Source organism: Sander vitreus, chromosome 7 (genome assembly GCF_031162955.1).
Source record: "Sander vitreus isolate 19-12246 chromosome 7, sanVit1, whole genome shotgun sequence".
Classification (NCBI taxonomy): Eukaryota; Metazoa; Chordata; class Actinopteri; order Perciformes; family Percidae; genus Sander; species Sander vitreus.
In genome coordinates this window covers 23,662,720-23,681,475 of record NC_135861.1, presented here as the reverse complement: position 1 = coordinate 23,681,475, position 18,756 = coordinate 23,662,720, and the positions used below count along the sequence as shown (strand labels likewise).

At 41.3% G+C, this 18,756-nt stretch overlaps 1 protein-coding gene across 3 annotated transcripts in view; it reads left to right on the top strand.

The window, feature by feature from the left end:
- Positions 1 to 18,756, top strand: part of scube3 (signal peptide, CUB domain, EGF-like 3) — a 78,896-nt gene that overhangs the window by 16,609 nt on the left and 43,531 nt on the right. For all 3 annotated transcript variants that reach the window (XM_078255471.1, XM_078255473.1, XM_078255472.1), the window contains exons 2-4: positions 2,413 to 2,535; positions 5,786 to 5,911; positions 14,420 to 14,554. In XM_078255471.1, the coding sequence (XP_078111597.1) occupies positions 2,413 to 2,535; positions 5,786 to 5,911; positions 14,420 to 14,554 (384 nt within the window). The remainder of the gene's footprint in view (positions 1 to 2,412; positions 2,536 to 5,785; positions 5,912 to 14,419; positions 14,555 to 18,756) is intronic.

The following is an 18,756-nucleotide window of genomic DNA, read 5'->3' as shown; positions in this document are numbered from 1 at the left end:
TTATTACAAATTTCAGAATGATTTTGAAGGAGGTTTTCTTACTTCTGGAATTTAACCTGGAAGTTAAAGTTTAATTTCAGATCTCAATTATCATTGTGAGCATGTTAGCATTCTGACTTTAGCTTTATGCACAAGTACAGCTTCACATAGTCTGTTGGGGCAGAAACATGGTCAAAGCAAGTATGCAGACGCTAATGACAATGCCTGGCCCAGATGGCACAAATGTGCAACGCTGGTGAACATACTCAACATGTGTTCACACACACCAGTGGAGGTAACAAACGTCTTCAAGGAGGTGATGTAGAGCTCACAGCATTTCCATGGCCACAGTAGTAAACAAACATGGCGTCTGTAGCGGAATGTGTACGGCTCTATTTAAAGCACAGAAGGATGAAAAATTAAAACGATGGGATGTGTGTCAGAATGAAGAGGTGATGCAGTGTCATAAATATGGCCATGTTCAGTTAAAGCTTCTTTAAACTGGGCAGCAATGGTTGCTTTGCACAGAAGTGAACACAAACAGAAGGGGGCAGCTTTCTCTTGTTGTTTCATGTTATAGCGGCCCCAGTGGCAACGCTCCGACTTCAGCTCGCGCTTGCGATTAGTTACGATTTTCAGGTGACATTCTCCAGAACGCAACATGTGAAATCGAACTTGTGTAACTCAAAGCGTCTGCGTTCACGTTCTTGCATGGACCACATTTCTCTCTTTAGTCTTGTTAAATCTATCCTTGATTCAGACACTTCTCGCGTCAAAGCAGGATGGGTATGAATCTGACCGGGTAGCTTTGTGTACCTTCTCTCACAATACCAGCATTAACAAACTGCTATTGTGATGTATCCACTATGTTTGCATCAGGGTGTTCAAAATCCTTGTTATGGATATATTAGGTTCTAAATTATGACACAGATCTTGTGAAGAGTTTTGTGCATTTTGCACCATCACTGTCCTCCTTTCCACAGCAGACTGCATGCCCTCTAGGAATAGGCAGATATAGGCAATATGCTAAGCTCAGGGGTTTTAGGTTGCAGGTCATTTCCCAGTGGGATCAGCCGGCTCCTGCAGAGGGCTTGTGATAAGAGTGGATATTGGAAGCTATGTAAACCTTGTTAAGCTGCCCTTCCCCTGTGCGCAGGGGGTAATCCTAAACACCTGGGCTAGTTAACTGGGATTTGGTGGGATTAGGGGCTCCATGAGGCAAACCTGATCATGCTTCTGGTTAAATCCATTTTCATTCTTATCTCATCACATTCTTTCTTTTATAATTCAAACTCAATCCAGCACTTACACAACAGTTACCTTTTATACCTAGCTATTTAATGTCTGCCCAAATTTGTTATTCAGGGCTATGAAAACTTGTCAAGCATAACTGTGATTCATTACTCTGGGCATGGAAAAGTTCATACTGTACATTATATTTAAAAAGCTAAAATGTGTGTGTGTGTGTTTTTTTTTTTTTTTTAAGATCAATTTTTTTTTGTTTTTTTAATATAAATGTGTTTTTTTTTTTTTATCCAGTTGAAGGCTGCTTGTTTTATCATTTTATTGGTTTGGGTTTTAGCCACGCTAGCAGCATGGCTTTTTGGGATGGCAATGTTGGTCTGTTGGTCAGTCCGCTACTTTGGTCCAGACTGAAATATTTCTAAAACTGTTGGCTGGATTTTTGGAAATTTCGTACAGATTCATGGTCTGCAGACGATGGCAATCCCCTTACCTTTTCTCTGCCATCACCATGAGGTTGAGATTTTTGGCTTAATAAAATATCTTAACAACTATTGGATGGATTGCAAAGACATTTGGTACATATATCCATGGTCCTGAATGAATGAAAGGAATCCTAATGACTTTGGTGAGCTCCTGACCTTTCCTCTAGTGTTGTTACAGTAGGTCAATCTTTCAATTCATCCAACACGTTTTGACCAAATACATGCAAAACTAATGACATTGCTAAAAGCCACTACAAGACTTCATTGTTTGTTTGTCTTTTAACTGGGGACATTGGCCCAAGACTCATTGTTTTGTTTTGTTATTGTTTTTTCTGTGTTTCTTTTTAGATATTTCTTTAAATTTCATGGCCCTTTTTTCAGAGACAAATGTCCAGTTGATCACTTAAAGGCCACTGCAGCACAATCAATAAGTGGGTGTGTTCATAATTTTGGAAGAACATGTTCTTGATGAAAATGGCACCAATTTAACCAAGTTTAACCTCACAATCATGAAAATATGTTTTGTAGTAACTTATAATGTGTTTTTGTATTTGGTCTTTCACTCTGAGTGGTCCAATGTAGCACAATCAATTACATGGAGTTCGACATTTTGAAAATCTGTATTTTGTGACGTAACTATGTCACCATCAACAACATTTCTGCTTCATCAACTAATCAAACCCCCCCCCCCTTTCCTTCTTTCTAGATGTGGATGAGTGTGCAGAGGCACTTGACAACTGCAGCATCGATGCCATCTGCCAGAACACCCTGAAGTCATACAAATGTATCTGCAAGTCAGGCTATAAAGGGGATGGCAAACATTGTGAAGGTAAAAGTTTTAACGGATTCATACGCTCATTTTCAGCTGTAGCTGGAGGATCAAAGTACTGCTCCCCTCTGTGGGAGCACAGCGAGGAGTTTTTACAGTGCATTGAAGTAAAAGGAACATTTCTCATGTTGATTTGCCTTATCTTTCTGAAGGTAAGCCCCTGGGCCAGTGACAGGCTTGATAAAACCTTCTGTCTCACTCAACATAAGTCATTAGCTTTAAGACTCTCCTGAAGAAGGAGGAAAGGCGAGGGAGAGAACCGCGTCAGAGGAAGGGGAAAGCCAGGTGCAGAGTGCTCCTTTGTGACAAGATGAAATGAAGCAGTAAATTTCCTACACATGTTGGAGGAGAGAATTAAGATAGTGGCTGAAACGGCAGTCAGAGGCCCTGCCAAGCAGTCAGGGATATTTCCACAGCCAGAGGCAGGCCTCGTAGACTGTCAGACACAAGTCTGTTTTTGTAGCCTTTTTCAATGTGCCCAAAGCCTCAGGATCATTATATTCCACAACTTTTATTAGTATTATTACAAAACCATATTTCACAATGCCACATCTTTCCTTACTAGTATTATTCTTTCATTTACTTGACAGAGTGTTTTTCATGGCCTCCTGCCTGTAGGTCATAAAAGTTTACTTTATTGAATCTATTGTAAAGTATGTGCAAGGTTGGGTTTCCATTGAACTGAAGGTTAGCTGATGGCTCCTCAAGGCCGATATACCTATACCATTGAAAATTCTAAAGCAGCATTCATAAAAATAAGAAAAAATTCAAAGTTTCAGTAACTGGTGGTAAGATTTAAGAAGCATGCTTTGTGACCGCCTGTTGCTGCACCTATTTGTGTTAAAAGAGAGCAGCAGAACTAAAAAAATAAAATGAAAGCATTCTCATGTTTCCATGCTGGTTGGCTTAATCCTCATTACCACTTCCACCCAGCTTGTCTTTATAGTCTATGGTTCAGGTTTGATTTTTAGGTTTTAGTGATCTAAGGGCTTGGTTCAATGTAACCTGTAGCAACATCTGAGATTTTTTTAGTTGTATGAGTTGACGTTTTTATCTTCCAGGTTCACTCCTGATTTGTCCGACACTGTTAAAGGATACATTCACAATCTTTCAAGTCGGTCTTATAATAGTCAGGTGTCTATTTGAACTTTGAAGCAGGTTTTGCTTGCTGGAAAAAGACCCCTTCCTATCGTGCTTTCAGTGGAACTGGGGACAAAATCCTAAATCCTTGGTTTGTGCAAATAATCTATTCCAAAGTTTAAAGCTACTAGGAGGCTTCAGCAGTCTGATTTAGTCAAACCTTGTGGGTATCTTCCAAAGTGTTAGGACAAAATTCCCTCTTGAGGTTCCGTGGACAGTGTTTTAGAGGGATATTAACAAAAAGAAGGAATTCTGTTTGAGGTCTCTGTAGTTTTTCTGAGGCATAAAATATGACAATGAACCCCAAAATGACCACCTAAAGCACAAACAGGAGTTTTGAAAGTAATTTCAACAGAATCAGTTTCACTCTCAATAATTTTTATTTATTGAAGTTGAATATATAAGTTGAATATAATAATATTTTCCTATTATTCATACCTATCTAAACTCTGATATATCCTATTTTATTATATACTGTATACGAATCTTGTCATTAAACCCAACTAAAAACTGTTATTCTTCTTATTACATCCATTATATTTCAGCCTCAGAATTAAATCCATGATTCTTCCCTTTTTTTTTTTTTATAAAACTCAAACCGACATCTTGTAGATGTAAAGGGAGAAAAGTTTGGAGTTGACTTAGGAGGATGTGACAAGCTATTGGAGAAAAATCACTTTTGTGTAAACGTGGTGGGTGTTTCAGGTTTAGAGAGGAGTAGAGAAGTGATGGTTGATTGTGTGCTGTGATCGGGGAATGACAGAGATGTGTGGGAAGTGGAGAAGCAGGGAGCAGGACAGCCTATGGAGCAGGAGAGTGTTTCTTTGTCTCAGTCCATCTGCTGTCAAGTCCAATTAAGCCCAGAGTGAGACAGCCTCAAAGAGAGGAGCTGAGTGACCGGGATCATCGGCCCTAAATGGGCCAGTAAGTGCTGAGTGGAAGTGCGCTGTGTTCTCAATCCACCTTGTCTGGCTCTCCTCAGTACGGGCCCCTCAACCATCATCATAACCATAACAGACAACTCCTCTCAGGCTGTCATGCCAATCTGCAGTCTCTCTTTATCTTCCGGCCTCTGCTCTCTTACTAATGTGTCACTGTTCTTCAGTTTTAGCTACTCGGACTGATGAACTCTAGAGTAGGATTAATTTATCGGACTGATGGTCAATAATCACCTTTTATTAAGTATTGGCTATCAGTCAGCCTGTAATGTCAATAATGTCAGTACTAATGTAATGGAGATTCCTTTCTGACGACGTACATTCACATCAATAAATTATATTTTTCAACTGTATTTCCTTTTTGTTTGTGTTTTGTATATGTATAATGGACATTTCCGTACTTAAAAATAGCTGCAAATTGTTACAACTGACAACATTGTCTGGGTCTCAGTAGAGGGCTTTTACAATCTGCCAACAATAACATTCCAAAGAGAAAAAGCAATGTCTTGGCATGAAGCTGGACAATTTTTTAAAATATTAAATATGGCATAACATCTTGGCTATCAGTGGCCTATTAGGCTTTAAAAACAAAACAGTTTCAGTGAAGCTCTGGCATATACCCAAGTTACATCAGTAACAGGTGAACCAACTAATTAGCACGACTGCCTCGTCCCTGTTTACCTCATAAGACCTCTTTTGAAAGTAGAGATGGAACAAAACAGATCATTTTATTTCTCTGTATTGTACCAAACGGCCTAATTGCTCTCACAGATTTAAAAAGGAATATTTTTTTGACACTTTGGGAAACATGCTTATTTGCTTTCTTGCTGAGATTAAAGAGCATATCAATTCCCCTTGAGATATAACATGTTAATTAGCAAGCTTTAGAGGTCATGGTAAGTGGAATTTGTTATTTTCGGACTGAGCCTAGCTGTTTCCAGTCTTTATACTAAGCTAAGCTAACTGGCTGAAATAGTCAATGGACAGATATGAGAGAGGTATTGATCTGATCATCTCATCTAACTCCCGGCTGGAAAGCAAATAAGCATATTTCCCAAAATGACAAACTGTTCCATTAAGGCTGTTCCTATATCCTAGCTCCTAACTGAATCTTGATTACTTCTAGTTCTGAAGGACCTGCTCTCACATCCTTGTGTATCTTCTCTCTGCAGATGTTGATGAGTGTGCAACTGAATACAATGGTGGCTGCGTCCATGAGTGCATCAACATCCCAGGAAATTACAGGTGCACATGCTATGATGGCTTCCGCTTGGCACATGATGGGCACAATTGTCTAGGTGAGTATGTAGTGTGTGGTGTGTGATGTGTGATGTGGGGGAGTGTGTGTGCAATTACCTCACAACGTATGTGTGTGTGTGTTTGTGTGAGTGCTAAACTGATTTTATTTCCCTACAGTACATTTTCTGCAGATGACTTAATTATGCAGGAAAATGTTATATAAGGGGCTTTTGTCAGGAGAACCCATACATTATACTGCACATGTCATATTACAAACTCAGCCTGACATTACCCATGTGGTTGCATAAATTCTTCTCTCTGCATGTCTAATGTCACATCATGAATGGTAATATATGTTTCAGGGCTGAATTGAGCTCTTATTAGACTGCTCCATCAGATATGAGCCATTTCCTCATTTTACATTGCAGGTAGTGTCCAAATGTGTTTTCACAAAAGTAAAAAAGAGACCTTTTATTAATAAGTCTGACGAAAAGGGGTTAATTTATGAAGAGCTCGACCCTGAGCTGAGAGCTCTGAGTGAGCTGGCAGCAGCCGACCGTACTTTCCCATGGTTTAATATTTCAACAGTGTGCCATTCATATTAACCTCACAGAGAACATATTACGCTTTAGAAGGTTATGAAATGAAGAGGAAAAAACACTGATCTTCCTGCTGTTGGGAGCTGCTAAATATAGACATCATCTCCTCCATTCTGTCATTCTGGCTTGCTCCTTCTCCCCCATTCACCGATCCTACATTCCTTTGTTTTGTTTTGATACCTCCAAGTCTCAGACCCCGCTGCTCCTCAGAAATCATCTCCCTCTTGGTAACAAACTCAGCATGATGCATTTCACTTGATAGTTAAAGCCGACTAACCCATGGTAGCTGCTGTGAGCTTGTTGCAGATGAAAGTAAAGGGTGCCTTGCTACAGAGGATTTCATATTCAGGTGAAGTGATGACAGAAAACCTTATCAGCACTTAACAGTGATTCACTGCCAGGGCGCTTTTACATGCGGGCACACGAGGCAACACACTCGTATCAATTTACTTGATGAAGTGCATGCAATGCTGGGATTAAAGTGGAATGGAAAACACTCGCATCTTTAGATCGATAATAAACCTGCCCTGACTTGTCGATGCTCTCATGCCTCAGGTTCTCACTTTCTCTCACTCTTACTGTATTTGTCTCTTCGCTTCTTCCCTCACTCTCTGCCGCTTCCTCGCTCATGCACTTGTATATACTATTTTCCAAGCCATTTAGCAACGGCGTTCAGTTGTGCATGGATCATTTGCTGTGCTGTGGATCAGCTCCTGCCTTGCGTGCAGGTGTGTAATTGCAATAAATGGTTGTGTGGCTGCTGCTGTTGCATCAAACGGAGTTGCATCCATCGATCCTTTTGATATAATTTGTCATAGTGAAACACACACGATCAAACACGGAGAGCGCTTTCCACGTTTTTTCGTCTTCTTCTGCCATGTTTTATTTCTCCCAGCAAATGACCTGTATGCAAGACTTCTTGGTTGAGATCTGACTCAGACATTCTCTGTTTTTCCTTTTAAGGATATTGATCCAATTATTTTTAGATTAAAAAAAAACAAAAAAAAAAAACATTTACTCATTTAAGCATAGCAAACAGGGAATACATATCCACAGAATGGTGTAGCTGTCAAGGACAAATCCAACTCTTGCCTTGAGACCTGAAAAGACACTAAAGACTTCTTTTCTCGAGAATTTAACTCATTCTAATGCCTCCGCTCTGCTCTGCTAAGCAAATAATCCTCAGCACAAACACAAGAGAGGAGAGGAAGAGGTATAGCCGAGGTTTCATGTTAAGGCCCCAGCTTCCTCTTCCAGGTTTAAGCTCCTTTTTGGCCCCTGAGAAAAGATTAGTCCCCTTGGCCCTGGAGTGGAGAGCCTAAGCAGCTGGTTCCCAGACGAGGTCAGACCCTCAGAGCCCTTATAGACCAGATGTGCCTGAGGCTGCATAGGAGGAGACATTCACCTGATCCTCAAAAGTTCACACTGAGTTTAGAGACCTTTTAAGGTGCTTCTCTTTGGATTTACTCCATGTTGTGTCTCCACAAAGCTAGTGTGTGTGTGTGTGTGTGTGTGTGTGTGTGTGTGTGTGTGTGTGTGTGTGTGTGTGTGTGTCTGTGTGTGTCAGCGTCAGCTCAGGGACAAGCGAGTTAGGCCATTGCATGCTCATCCCTGTCGATGTCTTCTTTGTTTGCTGGCTGCCGCGCGTGCCACACGGCTCCTTGTAATTGGATGTGTTGGCAGCATAGTGACATTGGGCGGTGGCAGAAGGCGGCGGAGCGTGAAGCAGAACGCTGCCTGGTGCGCCTCGCCGGGGACGCTCTGGTTTCTGAGGTCTCCTCTGACTGCCCTAAACCCCACAAAGATGTCAGGGAGTCAGCAAGGTGGAAGCAATGCAATATCACAGCACACTGCTCCTGTCTGTGCAGAGTGAGATGTCACTCACTGTATAATTTACCTCACAGGGAGCTATTGTACCCTCTCAAAATTCACACTGAAGAGAGGAAGTGAAGCATATAAGAACTTGATTACATCTTTTATAACTGTCATGACTATTATCTCGCAGAGGTAAGGGAGTGATAGTCTTTAATCACCACACCTCTTTCATGGCAAGGCTGTAAAGGATTTTCAGTCTTAGGAAAAACAGAGGAATCAATGTCAATTTAATCCAAAACACACATCCTCTTTAGAATGAAAACCAGATGCAGGGAGGCTATTAGTTCCCCACTGTAGCACCCACATTTATGACCTATGTGTTTTGGTTGAGGTCCTACAGAAACCCAAATACCCTCTTATCATTGCTAATTAAACTCTCTCAAATAGTTTAATACTGTAAGCATCTGAGCAAATACTCCCTTTCTTTACAACCACAAATCACAACATTTCACCTCCATCTGGAACTAAAAGACACAAATAAAGATATTTCTTATGCTCCCATAAAGTGGAAAGGCAGATAAAACATGGAGAGTTTTCTAATTTGATCTGTCATATTTGATTTTTTCCTACAAATTACTTGAATGCAAGAGGGCAACACGTCTTGGTTAAATAAAATGGAAATCCCACAATCACATGCAGTGACTCACTGGTAGGAACAAAAGCTGGCTTGAAAACACACACACACACACACACACACACAACTATTGACCAACATTTGGTTTGTATTGATTCAGCAGTGCTCAATTCCCTGTGCAATCTATAGGGAAACGAATGCCCTTTTACTTTAACCTTCCCCAAAGATGCAACATGATCTATAACACAAAAGCAATGTCATTACAGCTTTGAAATGGGCTTTTGAAGACCAGCTTTGGAGTAGCAACTAAGAAAAGGTCACGTCAGTTAACATTGTTTGGTGTTTTGCTAATGGCTGTAATTGCATAGTGACATTTCTTTTCTTTTTTTTTAAGAATGTCCCTCAGAATCTTTTTGTTAGAAAAGCTTCATCTGTCCTCTACCACAAAGTCTCTTGAGTCATCGCCTGGCTGAGCCTGTATCCCTGCTCTTGTAATCTTTTGGGATCATGTTGCAAGGTTGGCTAATCAAACAGGAGGTTTGAGAATGATGTATTATTGACCAGGTCCTGATGGGAAAAAGTAGTCATCAAAGAGCGTCACGCTAGATTTGCTCCACAGCCTTTGCTGCGCTCTTAAATGCATTCCTTTTAACTGCATTGGCCACTCTTCCAAGGCAGTGATGATAACATCCTCACCCTTGATTTGTGCGGAAATGATTTGATTCTAGCCTGTAAGAGGTGCTTTTAACCACTACCTTTAACTCCTGAAGTTAGGAAAATGATGATCAGGTTAACCCCGCTCCCATCATACCCAGAGGAGTTCAGGATAGTACAGACACTGCTGAGGCTTAGCACTAACCCTCCTCACTGCCCCGCTGCAGATGCAAATACCCCGCTGTCTCACCGGTTAGCAGTCACTTTGCTTTTGTTGTGACATGCACGCATCAAGTTTGGACAAGAGAGTCTCTCCACAATTCAGAGGAGAGGAACTGGAGTGATGAAGGACAGATTTGAGATTGGTGCATTAGCTGACTCCTAAAGGGTATATCAACACTCTCTCTCTCTCTCTCTCTCTCTCTCTCTCTCTCTCTCGCTCTCTCGCTCTCTCGCTCTCTCTCTTCTCTCTGGATTGTTCATTCCCATCCACCATGAAATGAACAATTCCAGCTGAGCCCACTGGCAGGGCTTTGGGGGAAACTCAAGCCTGAGATTGGGCTTAGGGATGTAGCAGACTGGGAGCCGTCAGTGCAGGGCCTCTTGTCTTCTTGGCATAAGGCTGTCCACCCAAACACTTATCCTGGGGTTTTGTTTTTAAAATACTTCCAGACTTGTTTTGGAGGAACAGAGAAATGCCATTTACCATCTTAGCTCATAGTTTTTCATTTAGGAAAGAACTCAGCGAGAGATTGTACGTGGACTCTACTGTAAGCATGTGCTTATTTACCGAAATGGTTACCCGGGAGACGGGCCCAAAGTCGAAAAGTCTGAGTTAATATAAGATAATTAGTTTTGTGTAATAGCATAAAAACCACCTCTACCTGCTGATCTAAGAATGAAACGCTACAGTAAACAGAAATGATTTTATTCCTGTTTGCTTAGCAGATGTGAATCAGTTAGCTGTATAAGACACAGACAGACAGGAAGTGCTGGAACTAATAAATAGTTCAAAGCTAAATACTGTAAGTGTCTTAATGCATCAACTTCCAGTTTGAAATAGTCACCAACACTTCTTTGATTTAAGAGTGTGTGTTCTGCAGATGAAAAATCAGGAGTTCCTGCAACATATCAATTTATACAACCTCAGCAGACGCGTGTCAGACTGAGGCTGAATGTTTGTTAACACAAAGCCAGTTTCAGTGTCTCAGTTGTCTTCTCAGGCCGGGTTCAAACCTGGCGCCTCGGTCACTGTTCATTCAAGTGGGTGAAGAAATACGCCGTGTCATTGAACTCCAGAAGCAGCAGAGAAAAAGAGGAAATCCTGTTATCCTGTTTAAAATAAGAAAGGATCTTGTTTTAATTGGAGCTGGCTGTGTATGTGCCATTCCTTCCTCACTGAGGCTCAGTCAAGCCAAGCTGGTGTCTATTCATCTACCAGAGCAGCACGTCGACTCCTGCAGTCCACCAGCTGTTTTGCTGCCTGTCGCCGCACATGGCTCAGATTTGCTGCCTTATTAAAGAATGTGTGCCTCTTCAACTCCTGTAAACGAAATGCCCAAAGAGGCCAATGTCCGTCTACTCACCTCCTTGTATCTGGTCTGTCTAGACCACAGAGACAGTTTTGTCTAGATCTAGACAGAAGCCAAGCAGTGGGATGGATGCATGGACAGCTTTGATGACAGGCAGCGGTAGTTTTTCACTCTCCCCCCGCTGGCAAAAAAAAACCCCTTTGGGTCAGCAATAAATGCCCCCAAAGTCGCTGAATCTTAAAAAAAGGTGAGCAAAAGAGTTGAGTGTTTCTCCAAAATAAGGGTTCAGGAGTTTCTGTAAGGCAACCACCATGTTTACATGGCTCTAAAGCTCTGCGCAAGGCCAAATGTTATATATACAGCCAAGGCTATCTGAGAAACCAGCGGACATGGCCTCCGCAAACACAACCAATCTCTTAATCTCTCTCCGTTTGAACCTTCCTTTGCCTTAAGTCTCCTCGAGTGAAGCAGGGATAGAGCAGAGACAAGTCTCATTTTTCAGACGTAAGGCAGCCCTTTTAACTTGATTAAGACGTTTTTTTTTCCATTCTCTCAAGAGAATTTTTAAAAAATGTTTTAAGTCTAAATAACATGAGCTCTTCTCCTGGCCATGCCAGAACCCCTTTCCGCTTGGAAATATTTGCTTTGGACGGCAGCCTTGCCCAGCACACAACACATGCAATTATGGGAGCTATTTAAACAGGAGAGATCTACTGACAGGGGGACGCCTCATTTGGAGGGATGAAGGAATCAGGAAATGAAACCTTCATTGATGCGCCGAGGGTATGGAAAGAGAATTCCCCCAGGCCCTCTAAGGCTGGTTGCATTTCTCATGGGCATTTTGTGCATGCGCCGAGGACTGATGTATTTGAGTTGCCTTTACATGTTTGAATTTTTGGGGTTAGTGTATGTGTGTGTGTGTGTGTGTGTGTGTGTGTGTGTGTGTGTGTGTGTGTGTGTGTGTGTGTGTGTGTGTGTGTGAGAGAGAGAGGGGGTGGGAAATAGACTTTATGTGTGAGGATGTTTTCCCGTATGAGTTATGGAGTTTGGGTTTTTGGTGCCTGCTAACAGTTTATCTGTAAAGGTGCAGCTGTAGGTTGTTGGCAGCTTCCGTCAGCTCAACGGTCTTCTCTCTGTTGCTGCCACTTTCATGATGGGGACCATCTGGTCAAAACCAAGGCAGCCACACAGTTGAATGAAAGCCTGCCCAGCTATTCCGAACTGTCCTCCCATTACTCAGATTTAAAGTCTAAATGTTAACTTTACTGAGGAGTTTTTTTTCCTGAGTGCACTGCTTCGCCTGGCTATAGTGTAATGCTTTTCCCAATGACCTCAACTGACATGACACATGAGGGACGAGACAGGTTTGCTGATGGAATGTGAGAGCAGGACAGCAAACTTGGCAAGCCGACGAGGGTCATGAGTGCTACCTGCCACTGACCCATTTATCAACACCAGAGTTTTCTGTCTGCCAGGTGCCACTTTGTGAGCACAGTCTCTGTGTGTTTATGTATTTTGTGAATCCACATGCCCCTATATTTCTTTGTGGAAAAAGAAGAAAGAAGGACAGAGTGAATTTTAATTTCTAACTCTGCCGGGCTGAGAATTCCACAGAAAGGAAACTTAATCTTGAGGCTTTCTCAGACTGGACAAATAGACAGTAAATTAGTTTCGCATGACGGTTTCATTAAAAAAAAGCCTTGTGTATACAGCAGATTATTGATGCATCGAGCAGAAGGATGGATAAGGTTCCAGTGTGGTCGGTAGTGAGGGACAGAGCCCAGGTCTCAGGGGGAAGAGTCACCTCCACAGCCACAGTGCAGTCACGCACAGGGGAGGCCGGGACCGCTAAGCTCTGCAGCATGCCAGACAAACAAAAATATGACATTGTGCAAAAGCTTTCATGTTGAGTCACTCAATGAGTGAGAATAGTTTTGTGCCATTAGGAGAGAACAGCTGGAAGTGCACAATTCATTATTGGTGGAAATGAAGTCAGCAACTCTCATTTGTGGTCAGTTTCTCTTTTTTGCCCCGTGGTAGGACGAGGCCTCAGGCGACACCTTTGTAAATGCTCTGCCTTTGTATGCACTTGAGGTGGATTCACATGGTTGCTTGTTACCCCCCTGCTCCCCCCATGTCTCATACTCTCTCCTCTTTCCATCTTTACTTTTCCTCTCCCTCCTCCTCACCGCCCTCCCCCCTTCCACCTTCCACCTCCTTCCTCTCTCTCCCTGCATTCCTCCCGTCATGGGGCTGACAGACACTCGTCATCAGCAGGTACTCCGGCCCAGCTGGATCAGGTTTCCCACTTGCCAGGAGATTGTGCTGGTTGTGCATTTTTATGGCTTAGTGCTGCACAGTTTGAGGTTTTCAGTGCAACTCTTGTGTGTTGCCATGTCAGATAACCATTAAGACAGACATGGCCTCCTCAAACAGCTTAAGACAAACTCCCTCTGGCTTTTCATAATATCCAAACCCTTTTTTTTATGTCTTGTGTTTTTACTTTTGTATGACATTTGCACTCAAAGCACATCCTTTGTGGTTGTGCCTATTTAATTATGGAAGGGAGTAATTTCTAAAACATTTTCAAATGAGAAATACATTTTCTGACATGTTTTCAGTCAAATAGTAGTAGAGCTTTTTTTTGTTCTATTTCATACAGCAGGTTTTTGGGAATTATATCATCATATGTTGTGGTGGATTAAGTTTATTTACCAAAGTACTATGCTTGAGTACACATTTGAGGTACCTATTTCCATTTCATTATACTACGCATATACTTCTACTCCACTACATTTCCAGCCAAAAATATGTACTTTTTACTCTACTAAATTTTTACATATAAACATATATTGAACTTACAACTTAAAATATGATGCACTTTTATAGATTACGCTATCCAACATTATATAAAGTAGTTAAAACTTGCTCCACCGTAACCAAATACAATGGTCAACTTCTGCTTACATGCTTACTGCTTAATGCACCGCTAATAATAATTCAATAATATAAGATATAATAGTGTAATACTACTCAAGGCCATTTTTCTGAATTGTGAGTGCTTTTGCTTTTGATACAAAATGCTGCCTTAAAATACAAAACATTTACGCTCTTTCAGAAGTACTGTTGGTTCAATTACGTTTGCTCTAATTATACTTCTAAATGGATGCTATATGTGTGTGTGTTCCTACTATCTCTGTTGATTTACAGCTAATTGTCCAATAAACAGGTCACGATTTGATTCCAGACAACCTTCAACGGTAATCGGTGTAGTATTTGTTCTGTCTTGAAGTGATCTCATTAATTTTGTTTTGTGCGTCTGTCTCCTGGCAGATGTGGATGAGTGCTCAGAAGGCAACGGCGGATGCCAGCAGATTTGTGTCAACATGATGGGCAGCTATGAGTGCCGCTGCAGAGAAGGATTCCTCCTGAGTGACAACCAGCATACCTGTATCCAAAGGCCTAAAGGTTAATCACACACACACACACACACACACACACACACACACACACACACACACACATTGATGATTTGTGGAAAACAGCAGGACATGTTGGTGCATTTGACTCAAGGTTGGATATTGCTTTATGTGGTGAAAGCTCATTATTTAATGCAACATTTAGATGATGATGCAGTTGAATCTTCATGTAACATGCAAATGTTTAGGTCCATGCATTTTTGAGTAATGTGATGAGTTGTGCCCTAACAGGCCTAAATGAAAGGTGAGCAAAGGTAGGTGTCTCCAGTCTGAGATGGAAAAAAAGAAGACAAACAGGGATAAATCTCTTTTTGTTTTCCTCCCACTCTTTCAAATTGGATGAATCTAGTGCTTGGCAGCATTTGAAGGTATCGGTGGTATGAGAGTGGCCTTCGGGGAACTGCGAGCAGAGAAAACAATTAAAGGTGTAGCCTGGGGCAGACACACCTCTTGTTTATAGAGCATTCCTGTGGGATGGAGACATGACAGGAGAAGATACAAAGCCAACCTGCTATGAGGCTTACTCATCTGACACAGGAGGACTGCCGACACGCATACTGTACATTTATAACGTCATTTTATTTAAAGCAACGCGAGCTGTCAGGCACATATCTCTATTATGCATATTGTTTTGTAGCCAACAACGTAGAATTTTACAAGTCTATGAAACAACAGCACAGTGGTTGTAGTTTATAACAAATCCACTCTAGTTTGTTAAATCCCATATTTTTTGTCATAAAAATAGATCAGTTACTCAGCTCTGCCAGATTCTTTTGCTGCTCTGGAGTTGCCATATGTATTGCTAAATTGTGGGATGGTAAGAACAAAACCTGCTGAGTTACAGTGTGCTGGTTTTAGTCTGTTTGACTTGGATTGTTGTAAATTGTTTAAGTTTTAGCCTTTCCATTCCTAGTGCCAAAGATATTTTGGATCATTCACAAGTTATTTACCTGATGAATCTTATTATCATCATGCACAGACTAAATGCCAACCTACAATTACAACAATAATGATACTACAGAGTACTTTTCCATTTTTCAAAGGAGGATAAAACCATTTCTGGACATATTTGTGAAAACTATGTCTAATGGCCCTGACACACCAACCCGATAATCGGCCGTCGGACAGTCTGGCGAGGTCAGTGACTCGAGTCTGTTCGGTGTGTTCCCTGCCGTCGTCCATCGGAGGAGCTGTAGGCCTTCATTTTGGCCGACCAGACTTGCTGGGTCGGAGGGCGGGCAGTCGGACTCACTCCACCGGTGGCGTGCTAACCTGGAAATAACGAGCGGGATGAGTGACGAACGCCTCTCAAAATCCGACGAAATCCTTTTAAACTAACCTTTGTCGATCTGAAATGAAGACAGATTCAGCAACTGTATGGCCTATTTCCCGCCTATTTCGAACAAAGAAGCCAGACCCACGTGACTTTCATTTTTTGTATTACATCTCGCGCACGCAAGACTAATAACTAAGACTAATAAAGTGTCCAGCGTATGATTTTAACAATGTGTGCAGCCAGCGTTACAATGTATATTTCTAAACATTGTTGCAATGCCTCTTCTTATCTGTCTCGTTGTAGAATAACACTGGTAACACTTTACGGTAAGGGTACATGAATTATCATGAATTCATGCATGAATTAATTGATGTAGGCTATGTATTATTATGCATTATGTAATTCATGATTTATGTATTACTGCATCATGAATCATCAGGAATTGACATGTTCATAGTCTGTCATTCGTGATCTCATACATGAATAACACAACTAAAGCATTGGGTACGTGGGCACATCATTATGAATTATGATTTATTAAGCATGATCATGATTATTTATTTTTCTGCAAAAAAATGTGGTCATCACTCCGCAAATTCTGATTTGAACACAACTTGTGCATAATGATGTACCCACCTTACCTAATGCTTTAGTTGAACTCATGTCAATTCCTGATGATTCAAAAGATATAAAGGAATGAAGTAATGCACAAATCATGAATTAATTCATGCATGAATTCATAATTCATGTACCCTTACCGTAACGTTTTACCATAACTTTAGTTCAAGCCTGTGGCAGCAGTTCCAAATAATTTGTTTAATGCCATGCAATGAAAAATACCTTTTCACAAAGTTTTTCACAAGTTCAGTGGGTGCATTTTCCAAAAGAATGCTTTAATTCTGAAGAATAAAGTTGGTCCCACATGAAACCCACTCAATGTCTTTCATATTACTTCTTAGATATGTAGGCTACATACCAAGAAAATTCATGAATATTAACTGAGATACCCCATTATGTTGTGAGCAGTAGGCCTACATGTGCTGTTGTGAAAATTGTGTCTAATCTAATGTCTGTGTCTATGTCTGACCTGGGCTGGCACATGTTCACGTTAAAAAGTCTTTGTGCGTGTACGAGCACTACGGTCACGCACAAAGTGTCCCGGTTTCAGTTCCGGGAAATCTGGTCACCCTAATCAAGTGGCCACCAGTTAGTGTTAGCTGTCTCTATTTGTGGTTATAGCACATGACCAGACTGTCCAAAGTCAACGCAACGGATGTTTCTTTAACCTCCATACGTTGAATCAGTCAATCAATTTTATTTATATAGTCCAATATAACAAATCATCAAACATTCACTCCCCCTGGAAACACTCTACTGCAGAACAATAAATAAAACGTAATTCTTTTCTTTTTGGTAATTACAATTTTGACCAAATAAGTCAAAACAGATAGGCTACCACTGATTTCTTAGCAAATATGAATTTTAATTTCAGTTGGACTGTAAAATCAGACACATTTTGCTGCTGTTTTTTTATTATTTATGTTTAATTTCTTAGGTCATCGAGATTTTGACTCCAACATATAAATATCCTTGTTTTTGTCCCCCCTGTGCTGTTCTGTGTTGTGCTGTTGCTCTGCGTGTTGTTTGTCACACTACATGTTGCACAGCGTTTCCTGCCTCTGTTCTTTGTTCGGTAGATTTCTCCATAGATTAGAAAAGCAACATCAGAGAAAATGAACAGCTGTTATCACTATCACAAAACACATTTATTCAAGAAGTAATTATCCAGCTGTCTACAGATTCCTTGGCCCCGCCAGTTTGTGTGTCGTGGACCTTTTGGTTCCTGAGGTTTGCAGCATTTGTCGTTCAGAAAGCCCTGACAGCATGTACAGCAGGCTCCGAGTGGCTCTTCATCTCTGCCCTTCTCTTTTCTATGATAACTGCTCGTGCTTGGAGTCATTAGACTGTGATGTTCCTAAGTCCCCTGGATGGTGTACCGAGGATCTTGGAAGTCTGGTTTATGAGATCAGTCTGGCCTAGTAAACTGTCAATGTTTACATTTCATAAACGCAGTGTTATTTGAGTGGAGTGAAAAGCTGGATCATGTGTTTCAAAGCACTACTACTATTTCTGTCAGAAGCAGACTGTGAGCACTGGTCGAGTCTCGCCAAGCTCCCCGTCTCACCTCTTTTTGTTAATCTTCCATTTTCATATTCAATTTGTCTTTATTGTTTCCAGATGAGACACATTTGGATCAAGAGATTAAAGCTGCCATAAATCTACAAACTTCCTTCACTCATCAGATAGCCGCTCTGTCATCGTTTCATTATTTTCGAAAGACTAACAGACAGAACAACTACTCATCTGATTATTATTACTGCTCTTATTACAACAGTGTGTGTCTCAGGGAAAATGGAAGTAGTGAGGAAGTGGCTCACTAAGTTATTGGACAATAACTCTGCAGAATTGCTGCAAATATCACTTTCCTTGTTTACTGAAAAAATAAAAAAATATATATATGCACAAGTGGCTCACGGGGGGGGAAATCATTGAGAAAATTAAAACTGATCTAGTCGCCCAGTCAAGTCGGATTAAATGCAACCCTCCATCCATTCTGCAAAACTCCTCTTAAAGAGCAAAGCCTGGGGTGCAGTTTGCTCATGAGCTTTATTGTTCTCATTAAAAAGACATCAGCTTTCCATTTCTTTCATTAATGGGTCAGGTGTGCAACTTCTGCGAGTCTTTCTGTGGACAGTGGAGAGCTGGTCACTGCAGTGTATGTCGATAACAGTCTGTTTCCCCTGCTGGTAGGAAGCCCTTGTTAGCAGTAAGCCTGTGCCAATTAGGCAGCAGGGGTCTGCCAGCCTCTCAGCTAATGACAAGGCTGCTGCTGGCCTGTCTCTTATTAGACCTGC